The following is a 22,214-nucleotide window of genomic DNA, read 5'->3' on the forward strand; positions in this document are numbered from 1 at the left end:
GGTCCAAGGTGGTTGACCAGAGAAAGTCAACTGGTCAAAACTGGGGTTCACTAGACCCTATCTCCTACAATATTTGTCATATGAAAATGATTCCAATAGAAAAGTTACTCCTTATGACATTCCAAATAACTTGAATGTTGAAGTCAAGATCTAGTTTTTCTTGGAAAGTCATTTTTTATGATGGAAGATTATAGGTCATTTTGTTTGAACCCTAGTTAGGAGGTCAACTTCCAAGGATCATAACTTGCTCAATTTGTATGAGCTGAAATGATTCAAGTTTCATGATGAAATTCAAGATGTCCTCTATAACTTTTATTCTTGGAAGAAGTTTAAATTTAACTTGCAAATCCATATGCCAAGAGGAAACATTATAGGTCATTTTGGGCCATTACCATTGAACAAGTGATTTTCCTCAACTTCTAAAATGCATAACTCCTTCATGCTAAATACAAACAAGTGATTACCATTGAAGCGGTTTGAAGGATCTACAACTTTGATGAAGGAAATTTTTCCATTTGAAGCCCTTAGCAAAAGTTATTCAAGGTGGAAGAAGTGAACATTTAACTTGGTAGAAAATTTTCAAATATGTTTGATTTATCAATCTTCCACCTCAAAATTCATCATGATCCAAGCTTAAAATGGAAAAGTGTTCAACATGAAAGTTTATCCCATTGATCTCACCTTTCCAAAAAGTCAAATATCATCTCATTTGGCCAAGAAATGAAGGACTTGCGCATGGGTTCTTTTCAAAGGATCATTTGGATGGATTTCACATTCACTTTTAAATCTCCTTTGCATGAGTATATGACATCATTTCAGCATTGCACATTGGTGATTTTGGACCTGATATCATCATTTCATGGGCCTATCACACACCCATGCAAGCATGCAAGGGAATTACTAATTTTGGCCAATTTTGGAAGTGTGTGAAAATCAAATGCAATGCCTATAAATATAACCCTTTTGGCTCAGAATTAAGGACCTCGTGCCCAAGCTTTGAACCTGCAATCCAAACCCTCGCCATTAAAGGATAATCTTGAAGGTTTTCATTTGAAATCAAGCTTCAAACCCCATTCAGTTTTGAGATTGAAACTCCAAGAGTCCAAGCTTTTCCTTGATCCAATTCATATCCTACAAGCTTCTGAAGCCAAGCCAAGGTCAATTGGAAGCAAGATCAAGCAAATTTGAAGCTCACTCGAAGGTGATTTTTGTAGAATTTTCATCTCTTCGATTCTCTCTCAATTCTTCACTATTCTTTGTGATTTTTGGTTGGCTGAAGTCCTACCAATATAGGAAACAAGGTTGAGTTGCTTTGAGGTCAAATCGAAGCAACTTAGTTCATGATCCTCAAAATTCAAATCCCTGTATCTTTTTATATAACTCGAATTGGAGAATATTGAAGCCAAATTCGAGCTCCTGAGCATTTTTCCTTTAAATCCATGTCTTTGTTTTTCATTTTGGTGGTGGTTGGTGGTGAACCAGTCTGGTGAGATCCACCGAAGAAGAAGATCGGAGCCCTAGCTCCGATGGTGTGTTGACACGCCTCCTGACCATCAGATCATGTTCAAATGTTTTAATCTCAATTTCCCATTTTGATTACCATGCATGTGATGCTTTGACTGAGGTGCATCGTGGATAGTGCGCGTGTGACCATCAGATATGCCACCTCAATTAATGAGGGAGATCTGATTGCCCTTGTTTTTTCTATTTTTATTTTAATTTATAATTTTATGTTTAATCCTTTAATTTTGCTTAATTCATAATAATTTCATTTTTAATCCAAAAAATATGGGACTCTCACAAAAAATCTTTAAATATTTTTCTCTTTCATTTTCTAAATTAAAATTATTTTTTGGATTAATTTTGATATTTTTCATGAATTAAATGTTTTTGTGCATATTTTTAATTATTTAAAAATACTTCTGACTTTTTAAAAATCATGAATTTTTTTGTCTAAGGTCCTTTGACCTTGACTAACATTTAACTAACTCTTGTTAATATTGCTTTACTTTCAAGTCATTTACTTTATGCAATTTAACTTTAAGTTATTTATCAGTCATTGCCATTTACATTTCATTTAACTTGTTTATGTTTATGCCATTTTCACTTTGCTCATTTGAGCCACATCTTGTGATTGTATATATTGTTTGTGCATTTTGATTTTGTTTATAGTCTTAGGACCTTAAAACACTTAATAAACAACAAAAACCCTAAAAAATATTTGGTGGACTGTTGAACTTGATTTGAACTTTTGGACTTAGGATTAGGCAACATTCCCTATGCAAAAAGGACTTGGCCAATTCCAACATTTTGAGACCAAGTTATTGTGAACTGAGCCTTCATATGATGCAAGTCTTGGGATTTATTTGAATTCATCTGCTACTTTGTCTTGGTGCTAATTGTTATTTTGGCCTTGTGCCTGATGCTTTGTTCTGAGTTGATCAAGGAATATTTCATCTGGAACATAAGAAGACAAAGAAGACTGCTAGCTATGGGATTTGCTTGCTTGGATGTGACTATCTTTATTTGATGTCTTGATCTTCATGATGTCTGGATATTGCTAATTGCTTGTTGATTATTGCTTGATTCAAAGTCCAAAGGGAAAGTGGGTTTTCTATATGACATTCTTGTCTGTTGGATTGCATCCCATTGGTCAGATCTTTTCAACTCTTAACTTTTAATTTTATGCTTAGGATAGCCTCTTCATCTTCTCCCACTTCTTAAATTTCAAAATCTCTCCCCCTTTTTCAAAAAAATTCTTTGCTTGTGATTTCAAACTTATACCTTATTTTAAATAGAAACTTTGGCCTTATGCCAATGAATTTTTAAACCTTTTCTTAAATCAAATTTGTAAATAAACTTAATCATATTGACTTAAAATTTCAAAAGACAAAAAGAACTAACAACCTCATTCAAAATTTTGGCCCTTTGTGCCCTTTTTTTATTTAAACTTTGTTAAAAGCAATTCATCAACTTTAAAAATTTTACCACGAACTACGAGGTTTTGATCCCTCATTTTTATGTTGGTACATAGGCATAAGTCTGAAGGTCTTGTCAAACACAAAAATATAATTAATGAATTCTTTTCTCATCCCCACACTCTATTTTTCTCAAACATCTTTTATGCCAAAAACACATACGCATATAAAAAAGGGCTCCCTAGGAGTACCTAGGACATTTTGGGTGTTAACACCTTCCCTCTGTGTAACCAACCCCCTTACCTGTAATCTCTGGCATTTTATTAGTTTTGCTTTGAAAACTTCTTATCTTTGGGTTTTGTTCGTATTTTTCCCTTTTCCTTTGGAAACAATAAAAGCGTGGTGGCGACTCTGGTTTTATTGACGTTAAGCTTATCCATCGCTTGATGGTCGTGAATTTACCGCTACAATAATCAGAACCCAATCTGCATGCAAAGATATCCTATAACATGTGCTGAACATCTTCCTTGACAAATTTCCTTTAGAAATTAGACAATTACTTGGAATAAAGGCGGACATGAGTGGAAGTGAAGAAGAGTATTAATCAATCTCCTCCAGTGAAGAAACTTCACGTTTTTATCTTAATACTACCTGTGAATTTTTATTCAGGACTCCTTATAGAACGACTCCACTCCCAATAGTCAGAAGGATAAATGGGCTTACTCTGAACTCTCCTAATTCAAGGTCACTTTCCTAATACTACCCATGATGGTTCGTTCAGGCCCCCCTAAATAAGAGACCCCTCTCACTTTTACTCAAACAAACTCCCAATGTTTATAAAATTACAATAATAAGATGGATGGTGTAACAACCTTAAAACTCAATACTTTATTCAGAAAATTTAGATTTGAAGCACATGAATAGAGTGTACAAAATACAAACAAAAACAAAGACATAACTAAAACAAAATTCTCCTAATGAGTAGATATTTTCTCTTCAGGTATGAATCTTCACAAATGAGATGAACTCCTTATATAGCCACAAAAGTCCTCCTCCAAAAGCCCATAAGGATTTAGGTCATGAATTTTGTTGGAATTCCAAAAAACACATGAGATCAATCTTCAATAATGGTGATTGCCAATCTTGATTGATCTCCTTGATTAAAACTGAATCTCTTTATTATTCTTACTGTATTTGATTCAGATCACATCCTCCAAAAATTCACATAATCAATCAAATCTTTATTAGAAAGATTGAGATCCTTGATTGATACAAATTAAGCATTCCACATGCAATCTTGCTAAAATAAGATATTTTCCAAATCCGAACTCAAGCTAGCACACTTATATCTCTGATATAACATAAAAGGAAATAAATCATAAGAGGATAAGATATACTACAATTTATCTTGCTCACCAAGTAATAGTCCGAGACAGATGTCTCACAGATCGTGAAATATTTGGCCCGACATTTGTCCACGTAACAAAATTATGAATCTTTACCAAATAAAATAAAATCTTTACTTGATATAAAGCACAATTCAACCTTCTCAAGTAAAGGATTCAAAATAAATCTCTTGCAGAAACTGAATCAGACTTTAAATCTTTAATAGAGATTGATGATTTTCTCAATAAGTGCAAATCTAAATCTTGTAATTAAAACATATCTAATTAAATCTCTTAATAAAATGAATCTTCAATCAATATCTTTGCATATCTAATTTCAGTATAGCCTTGAATAAACTAAATATGAAACAAATTCTCCTTCAAGGTATATTCAAGTAAATCTTTTCTTTAAATCAAATTCAATCAAATCAAATCATCATCTTTTCTTCAATGAAAATGAAATCAAACAAAATCTTCATATTTGAATAAAACATTTTTCAAATTGATTTGGATTAACAAGCTTCTTCCAAAAGCAATCTTCTCCAACTTCTGAAGGAATTAAAACTGAAATAAATTTGAAGATAATCTAAAGATAATCAGAACTCAATCCTAACACAAAGATGTCCTACATCATGTGCTGAATATCTTCCTCGACAAGTTTCTTATAGAAATTTGCCAATTACTTGAAACAACAAAACTCGGTTTGAGCAACGCCTAAACTAGGATATCATACATGTCAAGATATCTTGTTCAACAAGTTGTCTTAAAAAACAAGCCAATCAAAAAATTTAAAAGACTAGACTCCAAATTTATTTCCTATTCGTAATTTAAAAGTTTTAATAGAACAAAAATCTATCTCAATGGGGATTTGAACACAAGCAATAAGTGTACAAGCAAAGTATCACACCAACTATGCTACTTATCCTTTTCGAAAATCTACTCCCAAGTTACATATTTATTTTAAGCTATTACTAATATTTTGAAACAAGCAAAACGAAAATAGTCAATCATATTTTGAGTACTTGATTGAGACGGTAATCTTTTCTTTTAATTTAATCAGAAGTATTGAATTTAAACTCAATTTTAGGTATATAGTAATGTTAAATTTGTTGAAAAATAATTTTGTCATCCATTTTGGTCTTCTCCAATATTAAGGATTAATCTCTAATAATATATTCAATTTTCTTTAATTTAAAAATGATCCATTATGGATTCAAATACAAACATTCAGGAGCAGTTTTAAGACGCAATCGGACTAAGCACATGTCTAGACTCTGGTCTTTTTTTAATCTGAGACTTATAAAAAAGGTAAATAATAGATAAAGAATGGAAAAAAAAAATAGATTTCATTATTTTTGTGATCCCATCACTCATAAATTTTAGTCTTTAAATTTTTGCTCAGACTTCATAATTTCTTTTGACTCCAAATATTGCATGTGTATGACCTGGTGTTTAACCATTTGAGCTATTAAAATCTTTCAAGAAAGCACTCCCATGACACAAATTTATCATACAATAATGTTGTTATCATAGTAAACATTATTTCAATTTCAAATCATGTTAATTTCAATTTTTTAATAATATTTAAATGTTTTTCTCAAATTTTCAACGCATATGGGAAAAAATTATGTATCTCTCAATTTTTTAGTAAATACATAATAGGACAAAAATACAAAAAATTGTGTTTTGGGTTGACCAAACTTGTCCCGCGTTATTTGGAAATCGAGATTAAAGATAGTTTATATACAACACCTTAACCCCTTAACTCAACGAGGCACTTTGTTTAAAGGACAAAGTCATGAGGGCTCTCACACTCAAAGCAAACAATACCTCGTAATCATAGTAACACAGACATGAGGTCGATCGGTATAGAATATTGGCACAGTATGTGGAAATTCAACGTTCAAACTGTGCTCTTCAATCTCGAATTGGGGCAACTATTTTGGATTGGCCAAAATAACTCCCACATTGCTTGAAAATCGATACTAAGAGTAGTTTATATACATCACTCAAACACCTCAACCCATTGAGACGCATTTTTTAAATGGGAAAGTCGTGATGATTCTCACATTTAAAGCGGACAATATCTTGTAGTTGCAGTGCCGCGAACTTGAGGTTGATCGGTGCAAAACATTGACAACGTTTATGGAAACTTGACATTCACACCGTACCCCTTAGCTTCGATTAAAAACAACTATTTTGGGTTAGTCAAAATAGTCTCACATTCACATTGCTTGGAAATCAAGATTAATAATAGTTTATATACAATACTTAAGCACCTCAATCAAACATTCAAGAATAAAGTCATAAAGTCATAAAGGTTCAAACACTCAAAACAATGGAACAACTATTTTGGGTTAGTCAAAATAGTCTCACATTCACATTGTTTGGAAATCAAGATTAATAATAGTTTGTATACAATATTTAAGCACCTCAATCAAACATTAAAGAATAAAGTCATAAAGGTTCTCACACTCAAAACCAACAATATCTCGTAGCCGCAATGACATGGACTTGATATTAGTATCAACCTCAATCAAACATTAAAGAATAAAGTCATAAAAATTCTCACACTCAAAACAAACAATATCTCGTAGCCACACTCAAAACAAACAATATCTCGTAGCCGCAATGATATTAGTATCAACCTCAATCAAACATTAAAGAATAAAGTCATAAAGGTTCTCACACTCAAAACAAACAATATCTCGTAGTCGCAATGATATGGACTTGAAACAATATCTCGTAGCCGCAATGATATGGACTTGATATCAGTACACCAACCTCAATCAAACATTAAAGAATAAATAAAGTCACACTCAAAACAAATAATAGCTTGTAACCGCAATGATATGGACTTGATATCAGTATCAAACAAAAGTGTATATTTAAACTTTAAAAAGTGTGAAATAATTAATTAAAACTTAAAAAAATTAAAGAAATTTAACACCGTTAATTTTTTTTAATTTAATAATATTTAAAATATTTAATTATGTTATTTAAATGTGTTTAAATATTATTTATAATTTTAATAATTATAAATTTAATATGTCAATGTGTTTCTCAATTTTTCAATAAATATATAATATAGAGTAATTTGTTATGGATTTCTCAATTTTTAATAAATATATAATAATGGAAAATAAGTTAATATATTAACTTTTTTGAGTGATCAAAACTGACTATCTTTTTTAAGGTTCAAAATAAGAGATTTTTCAAGAATCTCTATTCTTATCATATACATCATCATGCAGCATCTTTCATCCAAAGAAAATTGTCTTGAAAAGTTGGTTTATTGTGCATATGCCAATCTACAATGTTCATACCAAAATTGTTTGAAATGAGAATCTATAAACAACTTTGTATTCACTTTGTATCTGGCAAAAGAGCATCTATAGCATCAGATTCACCTAATTTCCTTCTCAAACTCAATAGAATCCAATACAAAAACCCTCCTAAAAAGAAACTAATAAACCAAGCATTGTTATAAACCACAACAAAACCATCATGAATTGAACTCACAACTCCAACTTTCTGCAAAAAACCAGGAACAACAGGTAAAATTCCAACAACTAAAGCCACAATTGCATCCACATTAAACCCCTTGTAATAATAGTATTCCCCAAAAGTACTTCTTGTGTATAAATCACTTATCCTCAACTTCATTTTCTTCACAACATAATAATCAACCAAAACAATCCCCCCAATAGGTCCCATCAATGCAGAATAACCAACCAACCAAGTATAAACAAAACTCTCACTTGACTTCAAAAGTCTCCAAGGTTGAAAAGCAATTCCAAGTATTGCTGTTAAAAAAGCACCTCTTCTAAAAGTGAACCATGAAGGGTTGAGATTAACAAGAGCATTCGCAGGTGCAACAACATTAGCAGCAATGTTAGTTGTGATTGTTGCAAGACTTATACCAACTATTGCAAGTACACTAGTTGAAAAGCCACCAATTCTACCAAGAAGTTGAATTGGACTTGAAATCACTTCACCAAAAATCACTTTTGTTGATGAAGTAACTACTAAACCAACAAATGTGAACAAGCCCATGAAAATTGGTAACCCTATTTGACCAATAACTTGATCTTTTTGAGATTTTGCATATCTAGTAAAATCAGGTATGTTAAGTGCCACAGTAGCCCAGAAGCTTATATTAGCAGTAAGTGAAGGGAAAAAAACAGATAAAAACTCTGAATTTGTGAGTCTAGAAGATAAAGAAAATAAGTGATTAAATCCACCAGCTTTAACATAAGACCAAACTAAAAGACATGAAGTGAGAAAAATGAGAATTGGAGCTGAAAATTTTTCCAACTGTCTAATTCCATCAACACCCCTCCAAACTATAGCCAATTGGGCTACCCAAAAGACCATAAAGCAAGAAAATTCAAGAGGTGAAGTACCAAGCCAAGGTAGATTATTTGACAAAAAAGTGATTTTTTTTAAGGAGTTTGGTAGTAGAATGAAGATTGCTTCACCACCAATCCATGATTCAATTCCATACCAACCACAACCGATCAAAGCTCTTAGAAGAGTTGGAATGTGAGCACCATGGATACCGAAAGAGGATCTAGCTAGAACTGGGAATGATATGCCATACTTTGTACCTGCATGGCCAGTTAAGATGAGAGGAAACAAAAGGATGATGTTGGCAAGAACAACTGTTGAGATACCTTGCCACCATGACATGCCGAGATCGACTAAGGAGCCGGCTAGGTAGTAAGATGGGACACCAACAACTAGTCCTACCCAAAGGGAAGCTATTTCTAGACCTGAAAATATTCTTTGGGTTGGTGATGTTGGTTTTAGATCTTCGTTTGTGAGAGATGGGTCGGGTTCAAATTCAAGGCTTTTGGGTGGTTGCATGTTGGTGGAATTCATAGAAGAGTTGGAACATTTCATAGCTAAAGAGATGTTTGAAGCATGGAAGGGATTTGTGAGTTTTGATGGTAATGGAAGAATGGGGGAAGGGTAAAAGGGTCTTAGAGAAGGTATGGTGGAGTGATGATGTAGGGTTAGAGATGGAGATTTGAGTAGCATGTTGTTCATTGTAGAATGAAAAGGTAGGTGATGGAGATAGATGATGAGTGGTGTGGTGGACATTGTTATAACCTCAATTTATGTGATTTTTTTGCGAACCAATTGAGAAAAAACAAAAAATTTAAAATTTTTAAACTAATTATCATATTAAGTTTAGTATGAGAAATTCATTTCTCTATTTTAGTCATTCATTTGGTGATTTCATAGATTAAATAGATAAAATTATTATGATTAACATATTTCTTCTCTTTCTTGAGAGAGTTATGTTTACCTCTTAAAAAAATATTAAATATATTTGTAGTCCACAGAAATCTGTCACAATTTAATTTTATCTCTTTAATTTTTTTTAAATAGTGATCTTGGTAACTTTTTCGTCTTCCATTTTAGTTCTTTATATAAATGTTTCTTAAAGACAACTACTTTGGTATGCTATGTGACAAATTCTTATTGGAAAAATGTTAAATGGATGGTTATTAAAGCTTATCTTCTTCCTACTTAGGACATTTCATCTTCCTCGTCCAAAATTTTAAGGATTCTCAAACAAATAATTACACAAATATTTTTTAAAGTTGTATGTTGCATGTCTATGCATCATCGGTTAGATGTTTTGATGGTTTGTCTTTTAAGTTTTTGGTTTTATTTACATTGTTATTGAGTTTTTTCACCGATTATGCATATCAAGGTTGATTTTTAAATTCGTTTTTGTGCAAATGCGTAAAGCAAAATATTTGGTTATAGTTTAAGCAATATGCTTCAAGTAAGTCTATTGAGCTTTTTTATCAAGAACAAAATTGGAGAATGATTTAAGTTATGACAATATTAGAATCCCTTTAAATTTTATAAAAATGAGATTATGAAAGTGTGATTTGAATCACATGACTCGAATCAAGAATACAGGGAGTTCATGGACCTTTTTCATGTTTTCATGATTCGAATCACATGCTTTATGATTTGAATCACAACACTTTGATTCAAATCACTAGACCGTCTGATTCAAATCACATTGAATTGAAATTTCTCTGTTTTACTTCTGAAATTCTAATTCAAATCACCAAACTTCATGACTCAAATCATGTGATTCGAATCATAGAATGTGTGTCTCGAATCTCATAAATTGGTTCTCATATGTATTTGTTTCTTGATTCAAATCACTTTATTTTATAACTCAAATCTTAACTCTTGTTTATGAATTGAATTATACACCATTTCCACTCAATTTTTGTGATAGATCTCCAATGTTGGCAAACATACACTTTGACTATTGATTTGAAAACTCACAATTCACTTGTTCTCTCATTTTATAAAGGATTAATGAATCTTTCTCGAGTGCTTGCAAATGATTTTTTTCATCTTCTACCTAATTCTAATTTCATTTTCGTGTCGATCTATATCTTATAATTGGATATTTGTGGTTGTTGAGGATATTTTGTTATTGTGTGTAATGATTCTTTGAATATTTTCTTGAGATTTCATAGGTTTGCAAGGTGTATGGTGTTGTGGTTGGTTTTGACAAGTCCAGTAGAAAATAAGGAGATTCTTCGCTCCATTATTACTTTGGTAGTGTTGTGTAGAAATCTAAGGATAAAGTTGGATTTCCTTTCAATCTTCGGACACGCCAACACTCAATATACTAGTAGAATCGAGGAAAGATCGCTGCATAATAGAGACTTTGGTAAAGAATTATTGGGGATGGAAGATTTAAGATGATTTCGAGTCAAGATTTTGCAAGGATTCAGTTTGGATACTGTCTACAAGTCAAAGAGATCCAGATAGAAGAATTTTATATTTTCAACATTATTTGGATATTGTGATTATACTAAACATTGTGTACTTTGTCACAAACTATAGTGGAAGACCAAAATTTTGAACGGGAAACCTTTTGAGAATGGAGTAGGATTAGCAGGGACGATGGTCGAACCACTATAAATTCGACGTACATCTCTCTCTCTCTCTCACACACACACATACACACACACACACACACACAATCACATTTTAGACATCACCTCACTTATTTTAATTGCATGAATGATTGTAAATTTAGCAAGTTTACTAAATCATGCAAGTAGTAAAATCGATAAATCCTGAGTGTAAAACTCAATTATCGAGTTTTGTTTTATGTTTCAATAGAACAAAATAATTATGGTGGTTGAATTTGGTTTGGTGTTTTAAAACTAAATTAAGACTAAATTTAATTCTTTTGGATTTAATTTGAATAACTAGTTTTAGAATACTAGGTTATTCAATTACATAATTCTTGATAAGACTAAATTTAATTACTAGGTTCTTGATCAGACTAAATTTAATTCTTTTGGATTTAATTTGAATAAATCGAGAAGCATAAGCCATAAACTTTCTATTTTGCATCAGTACACCACTCAAACCCATCATCGAAGCATCACAATACACAACAAAAGACTCACTCGGATTCGGTAAAATCAATCCCAGAGCATATGTCAACTTCTTCTTGAGCTCTATAAATATCTCTTCACACAAAGCATCCCACACATATGCTTGACCCTTTCGAGTCAATTGAGTCAAAAGCATCACCAACTTCGAAAAACCTTTAATAAACCTTTTGTAGTAACCATCCAAACCTAGAAAATTTCTAATCTCCGTAAACGACTTCGGAGTTTTCCATTGTAACACAATATCAACCTTCGACAGATCAACAACAATACCTCCACTAGAAATTACATGGCTTAAGAAACTCAATTCTTTCATAAAAAAACTCACACTTAGATAACTTTGCATACAACTTTTTTTCTTTCAAGGTTTGCAACATGATTCTAAGATGTTCTGCATGATCTTCATCTGACATCAAATATATTAGAATATCCTTGATGAGCACAACCACAAACTGATCTAGATATAGATGAAATATTCAGTTCATGTACTCCATGAACGTTTTAGGTGCATTAGATACAGCAAACGACATCACTGAATACTCATAATGATCATATCTTGTTCTTAATGTCGTCTTTGGAGTATCCTCTGGTTTCACTCGAATCTGATGATAACCTAAAAACACAAGTGTCAATTAACTGATCCATCTGATCGTCGACTCTCGGAAGTGGATACTTGTTCTTGATTTTCACTTTATGCTATTGTTGATAATTGACACACAACCTCATGTTACCATCCTTCTTCTTAACTAATAACACAAGTGCTCCTCACGGAAAAACACTCGTTCAGACAAACTTCTTCTCAAGCAACTCTTCCAATTGCTTCTTCAGTTCACTAAGCTCTGAAGTCGACATTCTATAAGGAGTTATTGATACATGACTAATACCAAGTACTAAGTCTATAGCAAACTCCACCTCACGCTCTGGCAAAAAATCACTAATATCTTTTGGAAACACTTCGAGAAAATCACACACAACTGGAAGCTCTCCCATTGCAACTTTATTGTCGATTCCTAAAGCAGCAAACAAGGCAAACATTTGTGCCTCCTATTTCAAGAATTCCTCTACCTGCTTAGCAGATACAAATATCAACTATATGGAAACATCACATCTTGGAAAAATAGTTGATATGAACACAGTTAAACTCCAACCAGTTCATTCCAAGGATAACATCAAGCTGACTCAACTGTAGACAGACTAAGTCCAACGCAAAACTCTTACCATAAATAGTCAGTGGACACTTCAAACACACCAATGTAGTAGTTATTGAATAATTGGTTATGGCATCAATAATCATACTTCCAACCATATAAGATAACTTTAAATCTAATATATTAGCACAATCAAGCGAAATAAAAAAAATGTGTTACACCCATGTCAATAATAGCAATCATAGGGATACTATTGATAAAACACGTACCTCGAGTCAACCTGACAACAGTAGTAGTCTTTGTCCCAGACAAGCAAAAAACCTTTCCTCCAGACTGGGTCTTCTTCGGCTTCTGGAAATTAGTAATAATATGGCCTTGCTCCCCATAATTTTAGCAAGTCACAACATTACCGTTACAGTCAGCAATGAGGTGCCATGTCTTCCCACATTTGTAACACTTCTTCTCAGCATTGGAGCACTCATTGGCACGATGACCTATCACACCATACTTGTAGCACTGGACCGAAGAAGGAGCTCCTCCCCCACTTGGCTTCTTGTCAATTTTAGCTTTTTGTTTTCCTTTGTTAGTAGTAGTCACATACGACTTTCCTCGAAATTGTCCCTTCTCTTTCTTTTCACTAATACTCTTGTAATGAGCAGATCCGGCTCTGATGTCTTCATCATAGATTTTGCACTTATTCACCAATACAAAAAAGCAACGAGTCTCCTAGTAACCAACAACTTGTTTGATCTCGGGACGCATCTCACTCACAAACTTGATGCACTTCAAACCCTCTACAACAACATTATTATGATGCAGACAAAATTTCAATAGCTCCTCAAACTTTGCAGTATACTCTACAACCATTGAATTCCCTTGCTTCAACTCAAGGAATTCAATCTCCTTCTTGCTACGCACATCCTCGGGGAAGTTCTTCTCCATAAATTGTGCTCTGAACACAGGCTAAGTAACCTCAATACTAGTAACCTATAGTATCTGGTGTACGTTATCCCACCAATCTTCAGCTTCCTCGGAAAATATGTGAGTAACAAACAATACCTTATGCTCCTCAGTATCGCGCCACGAAAAATAACTGAGTACATCTCACACTCGAAATACAACAGAGTCGTCATTGAATTTTATTTATTCTAAGAGAAAACAAAAATATCAATAAACCTCAAAGGGACGAGAAAAAGGATAAGGAAGTCAGTTATGCAAGAGGAATGTATTAGCACCCTTTCACACCATTTATACTCAAACAGAACCATTTTGATTGTTCTTTGCGCACATGGGTATTATTATCTACGGGTTACTTGCGATTGGTTTTAAAGGGAAAAATAAGTTTTTAATTAATGTGCTCGCCAAGATTTCAAAACCTTGTGCCTACGTATTCTCATGGTGCAATAAGATAATCATAGCTCTTTAGTTCGTGGGGGTAGAAAACAAGTATTTGTTGGTTGATTTTAGGGAACGATGTTCTAATCGTATCCTGGAAGTGTTTTGACGTTAGGTGTTTGATCCTGGTTCGGATGCTCTAAGTTGTTAGTCTGACTGTTAAGGAATAGATTATAAAAGTTCTTTTATGAAAAGAAATTTTTGTTTAGCTTGAACCAAGGACAAAGAATTGTAAATGTGGTGTCTAAACCAAAGACAAAATTGTAAAAGTGGTGTCTGAACTAGGGGTAGAAATTGTAAAATGGTGTCCTAACCAAGGCCAGAATTATAAAAGTGTTATCTTAACCAAGGGCAGAAATTGTAAAAATGGTGTCTTAACCAATGATAGAGTTGTAAAAGTGGTGTCTTAACCTAGGATAGAAATTAAAGGTGGTGTCTTAACCAAGAACAAGAATTGAAAAAAGTGGTGTCTTAACTAGGGACTGAAATTGAAAGTGGTGTCTTAATCAAGGAAGTGGTGTTTAAACCAAGATATGGTGTCTAAACCAAGAGATTATGTTTAACCCAAAGATAGGTGTTTTAACCAAGAGACAATGATTAACCCAAATAGAGGTGTTTTAACCAAGAGATGGTGATTAACCTAAAGAGAGGTGTTTTAACCAAGAGATGATGATTAACCCAAAGATAGGTATTTTAACAAGAAGATGATGATTAACCCAAAAATAGGTATTTTAACCAAGAGATAGTGATTAACCCAAAGAGAGGTGTTTCAATCAAGAAATGGTGATTAACTAAAAGAGGGGTGTTTTACCCAAGAGATGGTGATTAACCCAAAGAGAGATGTTTTAACCAAGAGATGGTGATTAATCCAAAGAGAGGTGTTTTAACCAAGAGGTGGTGATTAACCTAAAGAGAGGTTGAGAGAGAAAGATTATGAAATGTCCTTGATGTTGGTTGTGATTAATTTTAGTTCGAAGACGAATGTTGAAAATTGTCTTGATTTGAATTGCACTAAAGTCTATGAATGGAGGTGAATACTTTGAATAACTTGGTCATGTGTCTTGTATCCAATAATATTTAGAATAAGGATAGGAATGCTCCCTCTTATTAATTCTCCATTTCTTAAGGCTCGTGCCGCATAATTCACATTGTAGTTGTTAAGTGTTTTGATTTTATGCTTGACGTTCGATCAAGTTTATTTGCAAAAAAATGGTTTTAGTATTGAATAGATAAAGAGAGAGAGATGATTAAAAGAATGTGATATGGTACCAAAGAAAGGGTATGAAACTTGATGTTGTGAAGTATTTAATTTTACCTATTTCTAGGGTTTTAAAATGGGAATTTAAAAAGAGTTTTAGTCTTATATGGATGAGAAAATGACATGGTGAAATTATAATATCAAATGAGAATAATTCCTAATGTTGTCATGCATTTAATCAATTAATAAATCAAAATAAATAATTAAATAAATAAACAAAAAATAGGGGAGATGAATCACATAACAATTGAATTACCTTAAGTTAAAAACTAAAATAAAATTAGTTGTCAAAATTAATCGTTTGAAAGTTAGTTCATCTTTATTAGCAAAATTAATCACCTAAAGAATAAAATTTAGTCACATAATATTGCTAAAAAAAATGAATAAAAGGATAAAATGAGTCAAACAAAAGCATATAATTATTTCTATCATTTAAACTCATTACCAATTAAACTAGGACATGTAGTAAAATAAAAAAAGTTGTCCATGTGTGATAATTTATCAAATGCGTAAGTGTTATATATATATATATATATATATATATATATATATATATATATATATATATATATATATATATATATATATATATATATATATATATATATATATCACTCACATAATAGAAATATAAAACTCAATAAGAATAATTAAAGAAAAATAGGAACAAACATTATGTACACGTAACTCAATTAAGATTTTATGAGTTCAAAAATTTTCTGCGTTTTGTGTAGAATTTTTACGTGTGCAGTGCATAATTTTTTGGTTCAATGCATAATTTTCCGTGTGTAGTGCAGAATTTTCCGCGTGCAATTCTGTCCCGGTTTAATGGTTCTCGTTCTTACATTTTTTATGGTTTTGATATAATTACGGGTTCGAATTATATGTAATTCGGGGTTGGTTTTGATGCAAACTTTTATTCAAACACAACAAACAACAAACATACAATTCTTTATTGATAAATGAGATGAGAATTCATCGAAGGAATTGAAGAAAAATATAGATTTCGCTATTGTATGCAAGATTCTCGATAGAAATATTTCAACCAATTCGGAAGCGATAATGTAAAATGCAGAAGAAAAAAAGAGGTGAAATATCTTACCTGTCATGCCCTAAAATCCCCCCCCCCCCCTTTCAATTTTCATCTAACCTATGACTTGAGATTCATCTACGCTCATTCACGCCTCATACATATGCATCATTCGTTCATAATAATCATCATAAATTCAAAGTTTATGGTTATTTATACCTCACCAAAGCTAGAGTTTTCTTTAGGATCAAGCCCTAGGATTGTGGTAATGCTCAACATTTGGAATCAAGGAGTGAAACCCTAATGTCTTGATCCTTGAGACCTTGGTTTTATGGAGATTTCATTTCATATGGAATCAAATGGGTGGAACCCTGATTTCTTATGCTCGGGACCTTGGTTGGTGGAAGTTGTCATCATGGTATTCACCTATGCACAAAACCCTAACTCTTGATTTTGGTACTAACGAAACTTGTGGTTGACTTTATGAGTTTGTGTTTCATCCCTTAAACCCTAATCTTGGGGCCATTTGTTGGAGATTTGATTGTGGAGCTTAGTGTTTAGTTTGAGGTCCTTGATTAGGTGGTTTTCATCTTGAAACCCTGATCATGGATATTTGACATTGGTGGACAATGTGGTGTGTCTATTGATCTTATGATTGACTGAAACCCTAATTTATTGGAGGTTGGTTCTTGATCACTTATGGTATGCATCATCAATCATCAAGTTTTCTATGTTCATGGAAATCATTCATCAAGATTGACCATTTGATCTACATTCCTACATGATTGAGGATTCATCTGATCCAAGGCCTTGTCCAAGATTTTATCCATGTCATGTGCATTCAATTTTGCTATCCAAGTCCATTGATCCTAGGACTAAGGTGCATTCTCCTAGTCCACGAGTCTATGCTTAATAGTCTATTGGCTCATGGTTCATTATTCATTCAAAGTCCTCATTCTAAGGGGGCATATTTCATTCAAAGTATCCAAGTTTGTTTAGTCAAATCCTTGTTGCATTCATTGCCTCATACTCCACTATTTTAAGTCTCTTGGGGAATTCATCGGTCCATGTTTCACAGTGCGTTGGTTCTTATTACCTAGTCTATTGTTCTTGATTCATAGTCCATTGTGTTTTAGTCCATTAGATCATGTATTATCATGCATTCATAGTACCTTTGATTCAAGTGTTTTAAAGATGTTGGTTCATTCATTTCAAGCTATGACCTAAACATGGATTTTGGGGAAAAGTTCAATTTGAAGTAAAATATGTTTTCATTCAATCATAAAGATCATTTCCATTCAAAGTAAAGGTTTATTCATCATACATTTGCTATCTACATTGTCCATACAAAAGAAAATACAAAAAATACAAGTTTTGCAAAAGTTGACTTTTGGTCAACTGTTGAATTTTTTATCAACCAATTGACCAAAGTCAACTAACATATTTTTTCATGACCTAAACCCTAATGCTCATTGTATCTTCATTCTTGCCTTTCCATGAGATTCCATGATCATTTGCTTCATGAACAAGAAAGCCACTTTTTGCATCAAGTTTCGTCATGCCTTGAATGTTTAAGTGTCATGCCTTTTGCCTTGCCTTGCCTTGAGGTAATAGTCCACAAGCCAACATCCCTGAATTTAAGCATGCATACATAATTATTCAACCATACATGAACCAAACACAAACATGCAATGAAAAATGGACCTACTTTGGTGTCATGTTGTCATGATCATCCAGACAAGTGTCCAACATAAAACCAAGCAATGCAGCATGTACCATAAAGTAAATCAGTCATAAAATCATATAAAACACATTTCAAACAATGCATATGGCAGCCCTAAGTCAATTCCATACTTAAGCCAAAGCAAACATCTTATAATAGTCCTAACCTAAGCAACCATGGGTTCAATAGAAAATTGAATGGGGTTCGAAAAGTATGCATCATAACACATGCCTACACCAACATGTAATAACAATGCTCAGGAAATAAAAAAAAGTGAAGGAACATGACTTCACCAAGTCCAACTAATCACCTGCAACTTTCAGTTTCCAAACAAGCCATGCCTTGCACCAAAACTGGATGCAGCCTGTTGAATTATTACATAAGTGCTAACAACAACACCTTGCAATTTCCAGACAAAAGCAACCTGCAACATGTCATCATCATCAGCCAGTTACTTGCATTAACCATAATCTGCAAAACCTGCAATGTGCAACTGAACATAACTACAACATGGTCAACAAGTCATCAACACACCATGTTACATAACTCCAAACCTGTAATAGCCAGTTACCATTTGATTTACTAACTAACCTAACTAACATCTGAACTAACAGAAAAACACTTTGAACTAACTGAAATTCCTGCCTAACAGAAAATTCAATCCCTAACTGAAATCATGCACCTCAAGGTTTAATAGAGTTAGAACCTCTAAATAACTTTCTACATTGAGCATTTAACATAGTTCATGATTCAGTTAACTTCATTCTCTTATAAATAGTTCATCACCCTGCAATTTTATTTTACACCTTGGATTTTCCTTTGAACTCAATTCAACCTTGACTTCTCTCAATCACGCACATCTACGCACACCTCAATCACTTTCCATAGTTCCATCCATTCATTATCAGAACACGAAGGAGAAGAAGAAGTTTCGAAGACCAGAAGAAGAAAGAAAAAGATTAAAGCAGAAGACGTGTAGAGTGAAGAATCTTGTCTGAATCCTGTTCAAACATCTTTATTTTCTCTAATCTCGGGCCTTCATCTCCGGAAGGTAAGTGGCGTTTCTTCGCCGTTTGGCTTCATTCTTATTACCACCATGTAGCATAAGGGCCTAGGAATCAAAGCCCTAACTTTAGGGACTTTGATTCCTCCATTCAATCATTTAATTTTAATTCTCGTGGCTAGGGTTCTTGAGTTTTCTTACTCGATTTGGAAAATTTAGGAGGATTCAGAGAAAATTGATGTGAGATGTAGTTAGAGCATGGAAATTGGAGTGTATTTGCATATGCAATTTTGATGTCTGATGCCCCACCGCCGCCGTAGAGGAGGAGAGATGAGAGATGAACTTTGGACTTAGTTTGGAAACATGTGGAAAATGTGTTAAACGTCTGTCACGTGCATTTTGTGAAGCTGAGTCCCTCTTTCATTCTCAATTATGGAGCGGGCTTCATTACTCCCATAAGGCCCATTTTTTGTTGTTCATACCTGGTTTCCCATTACACCTCCATGTTTCACAAACTGACTGAGAATGGGCTCAGTAAATCGGCCTTGCGCCAACTCTGTTATGCACCCTATTTTTAATTTAAACCCCTTGTTTTTTCATTTCTTCTATTTTTGTTATTTTCAATTGGTTTTTGTTATTTGTTTTAACATTTGTATTATATTTTAATTAGTGAAAAATAAATAATTGTTTTAATGCATATTTTAAGAATTAGGGATATATAGTTCTTTATTTTTTAGAATGAGATGATATTTGTTTTCTTGTTTTGGGGAAATTAATTGAATAATCATGTTTACCATGTTAATTAAAAGTTTTTTTCTTTTTAAGTTTAACTCATGTAAATAATTGATAACCATTTTATCTTTAACATGCTCCCTTAGATTTAGGTGGATTTTTAGAATCAAGATTAGCATGATTTGATTCATTCATTAGGGTTTCTAGATCCTCAATCTATTATACATAATTCAATTGATTTTCATCCCCACTGATTGAGTTGATCAAAGTTCACTTTGGTCAACCAAATCCTTTGATCGGTGCTCATTCCCTCAGCCTGTCTAAGTGATCAAAAGTCCCTTGATCACTTGATAGGGAAAGTCCCTTTTATTGAAGTTGCACTAGATCTCACAAGCTCGAGACTTCAAAATCAAGATCAAGTTCAAGACCTCAAGTCAGTATAAGTTAAGCACTGCAGACATACTAGACTATTATTCAAGCACAATAAATGTGTATCAACACTTGTCAATCATGATTCAGATTTTGGTACCCATACTCTTGTGGGTCCTTTTGTGTTTGTTACTCTAGGCATTTTCTTAATATGTTCCCTTGCCTTAGAGGAATGTCTAACCTTATTTCAGACTTTCTTCTTATAGAAATTTTGTCATGGATAAACTTTGACATTAGCTTTTGAACATTTCAGAAGCTTGGATCCAGAAGTCTTAGGTACTGAATTCCCTTGACTTTTTGACTTTTGGATTTTAGTATCTAGTTCATCAAAACCGACTAACTTTGAGATCTCAGGTTCTAACTTCTGCAGAACTTTTGACCTTGAGGTCTCTAGTTCTATCTGAACCTTTGACTTCTTTGTTATTGATCTTGAGATCCCTTCAATGTCAAGCACCAATAAATCATAAGCATGACTTGAAGAAGATGGTTCTGAGATATTCTTCCATGTCAAGATTCTAAAAACCACACATTTCATGGAAGCTCATACCATCTATTTTTCTCTTGCTTACTCCATAGATCATGGATGCAAGCAAAGTTCTATTAAGATATATTTTTAATAAATCTTGGAGAGATATATCCTTCTTAAGCAGTTGCTAGATTTCTTTTTAATGTCTCAACAGTTTCTTTAGAAGATTTCAATTCTTCTTTAAGAAACACAAGTTGTTTCTTAACAACATTCACGTGTCTTGCCTAACCTTGACAAAGGCTCATGGAATCATGAATAATATCAGACCAAGATAGGTTAGAATATACCATATCTTCTTCATCAGATTCAGAGCTAGAACCCGACTCAGACTCTGAATTAGAGAGTGTAAGAGCCACCAGTGCAAGGTTGGTTTCTTCAACTTCTCTGTCTGAATCTTTTTCATTATTAAGTTCATCCCATGTTGCCATGATACCTTTCTTGATCTTGCTCTGAAAATTTCCTTAAATGATTTGTCCTTTTGTATATTAGGACAATCATCTTAGAAGTGACCAGGCTTGTTGCAATTGTAGCAGATCTTCTGATCATATTCTCTGTTCTTGGAACAAAAAACTTTGAAGTTAGAGCTTCTATAAAAGAGTCCCTAGTTACTCTTGGTTAGATGTTGGAATCTCTTGAAAAGGAAGTACATTTCCTCATCATCAGAATCCCCATTAGAATATTCTCAAACAAAAGCTTCTTCTGGTTTTCTTGAATTTGTAAGATCTGCAAATCTGATCAGTCTTCCTTTTAAACAAGCAGGTCAAGATTAAACATTGATTCCTGCAGCAAGCACATTTACCCCACGAGTTAGTCTTAACGATTAAAAATCCTTTCATACTCACAAAATAAGTGACTTAGAGTAGAAACAAGTTTATTGGTCCTCTTCAGCTCAACTTTCTTTACCTTATGTAGTTTCCATTTTGTAAATAATGGAGGAAACTTTAAAGAAAGCTGAATCACTGCATGAGTAGCTTTTTCTCAACGGATCTTTTATGTTTCACTGTTAAGTGAAATAAGCACATTCGGGGTCTAATACCAATTAATGGTGAAAAAGTTATACACAAGAAAGAGGTTTGAATTGTGTATATGGAAATTTACTTTTTTTTTCTTCTTAAACCTGTTCAGAACCTGAGATGTCAAGCTCAAATTCTGATCCAAGTAAGAGTCTGAATCAGAACAGAGTCTGAATTGAGAGTTTGTTGAAAATTGTAATGTA

At 33.1% G+C, this 22,214-nt stretch overlaps 1 protein-coding gene and 1 long non-coding RNA gene across 2 annotated transcripts; both read right to left on the reverse strand.

Annotated features, from left to right (window-relative positions):
- Positions 1 to 7,577: 7,577 nt before the first annotated feature.
- LOC127098470 (purine-uracil permease NCS1) lies at positions 7,578 to 9,424 on the reverse strand. The gene has a single exon (XM_051037079.1). The coding sequence runs from the start codon at positions 9,407 to 9,409 to the stop codon at positions 7,670 to 7,672; it is 1,740 nt and encodes a 579-aa protein (XP_050893036.1). The 5' UTR covers positions 9,410 to 9,424; the 3' UTR covers positions 7,578 to 7,669.
- An 8,413-nt stretch (positions 9,425 to 17,837) lies between these two features.
- LOC127098471 (uncharacterized) lies at positions 17,838 to 19,754 on the reverse strand. The gene is made up of 2 exons (XR_007793365.1): positions 18,619 to 19,754; positions 17,838 to 18,216 (listed from the first exon to the last, which is right to left on the reverse strand). It is a non-coding gene; the product is annotated as an uncharacterized LOC127098471 (long non-coding RNA).
- Positions 19,755 to 22,214: the final 2,460 nt, after the last annotated feature.

Source organism: Lathyrus oleraceus, chromosome 6, assembly GCF_024323335.1.
Source record: "Lathyrus oleraceus cultivar Zhongwan6 chromosome 6, CAAS_Psat_ZW6_1.0, whole genome shotgun sequence".
In the NCBI taxonomy this organism is placed as follows: Eukaryota; Viridiplantae; Streptophyta; class Magnoliopsida; order Fabales; family Fabaceae; genus Lathyrus; species Lathyrus oleraceus.

Bases quoted from the DNA above. Each gene is read 5' to 3' on its own strand.
- LOC127098470 (XM_051037079.1), bottom strand. From the start codon at position 9,409: ATGTCCACCACACCACTCATCATCTATCTCCATCACCTACCTTTTCAT.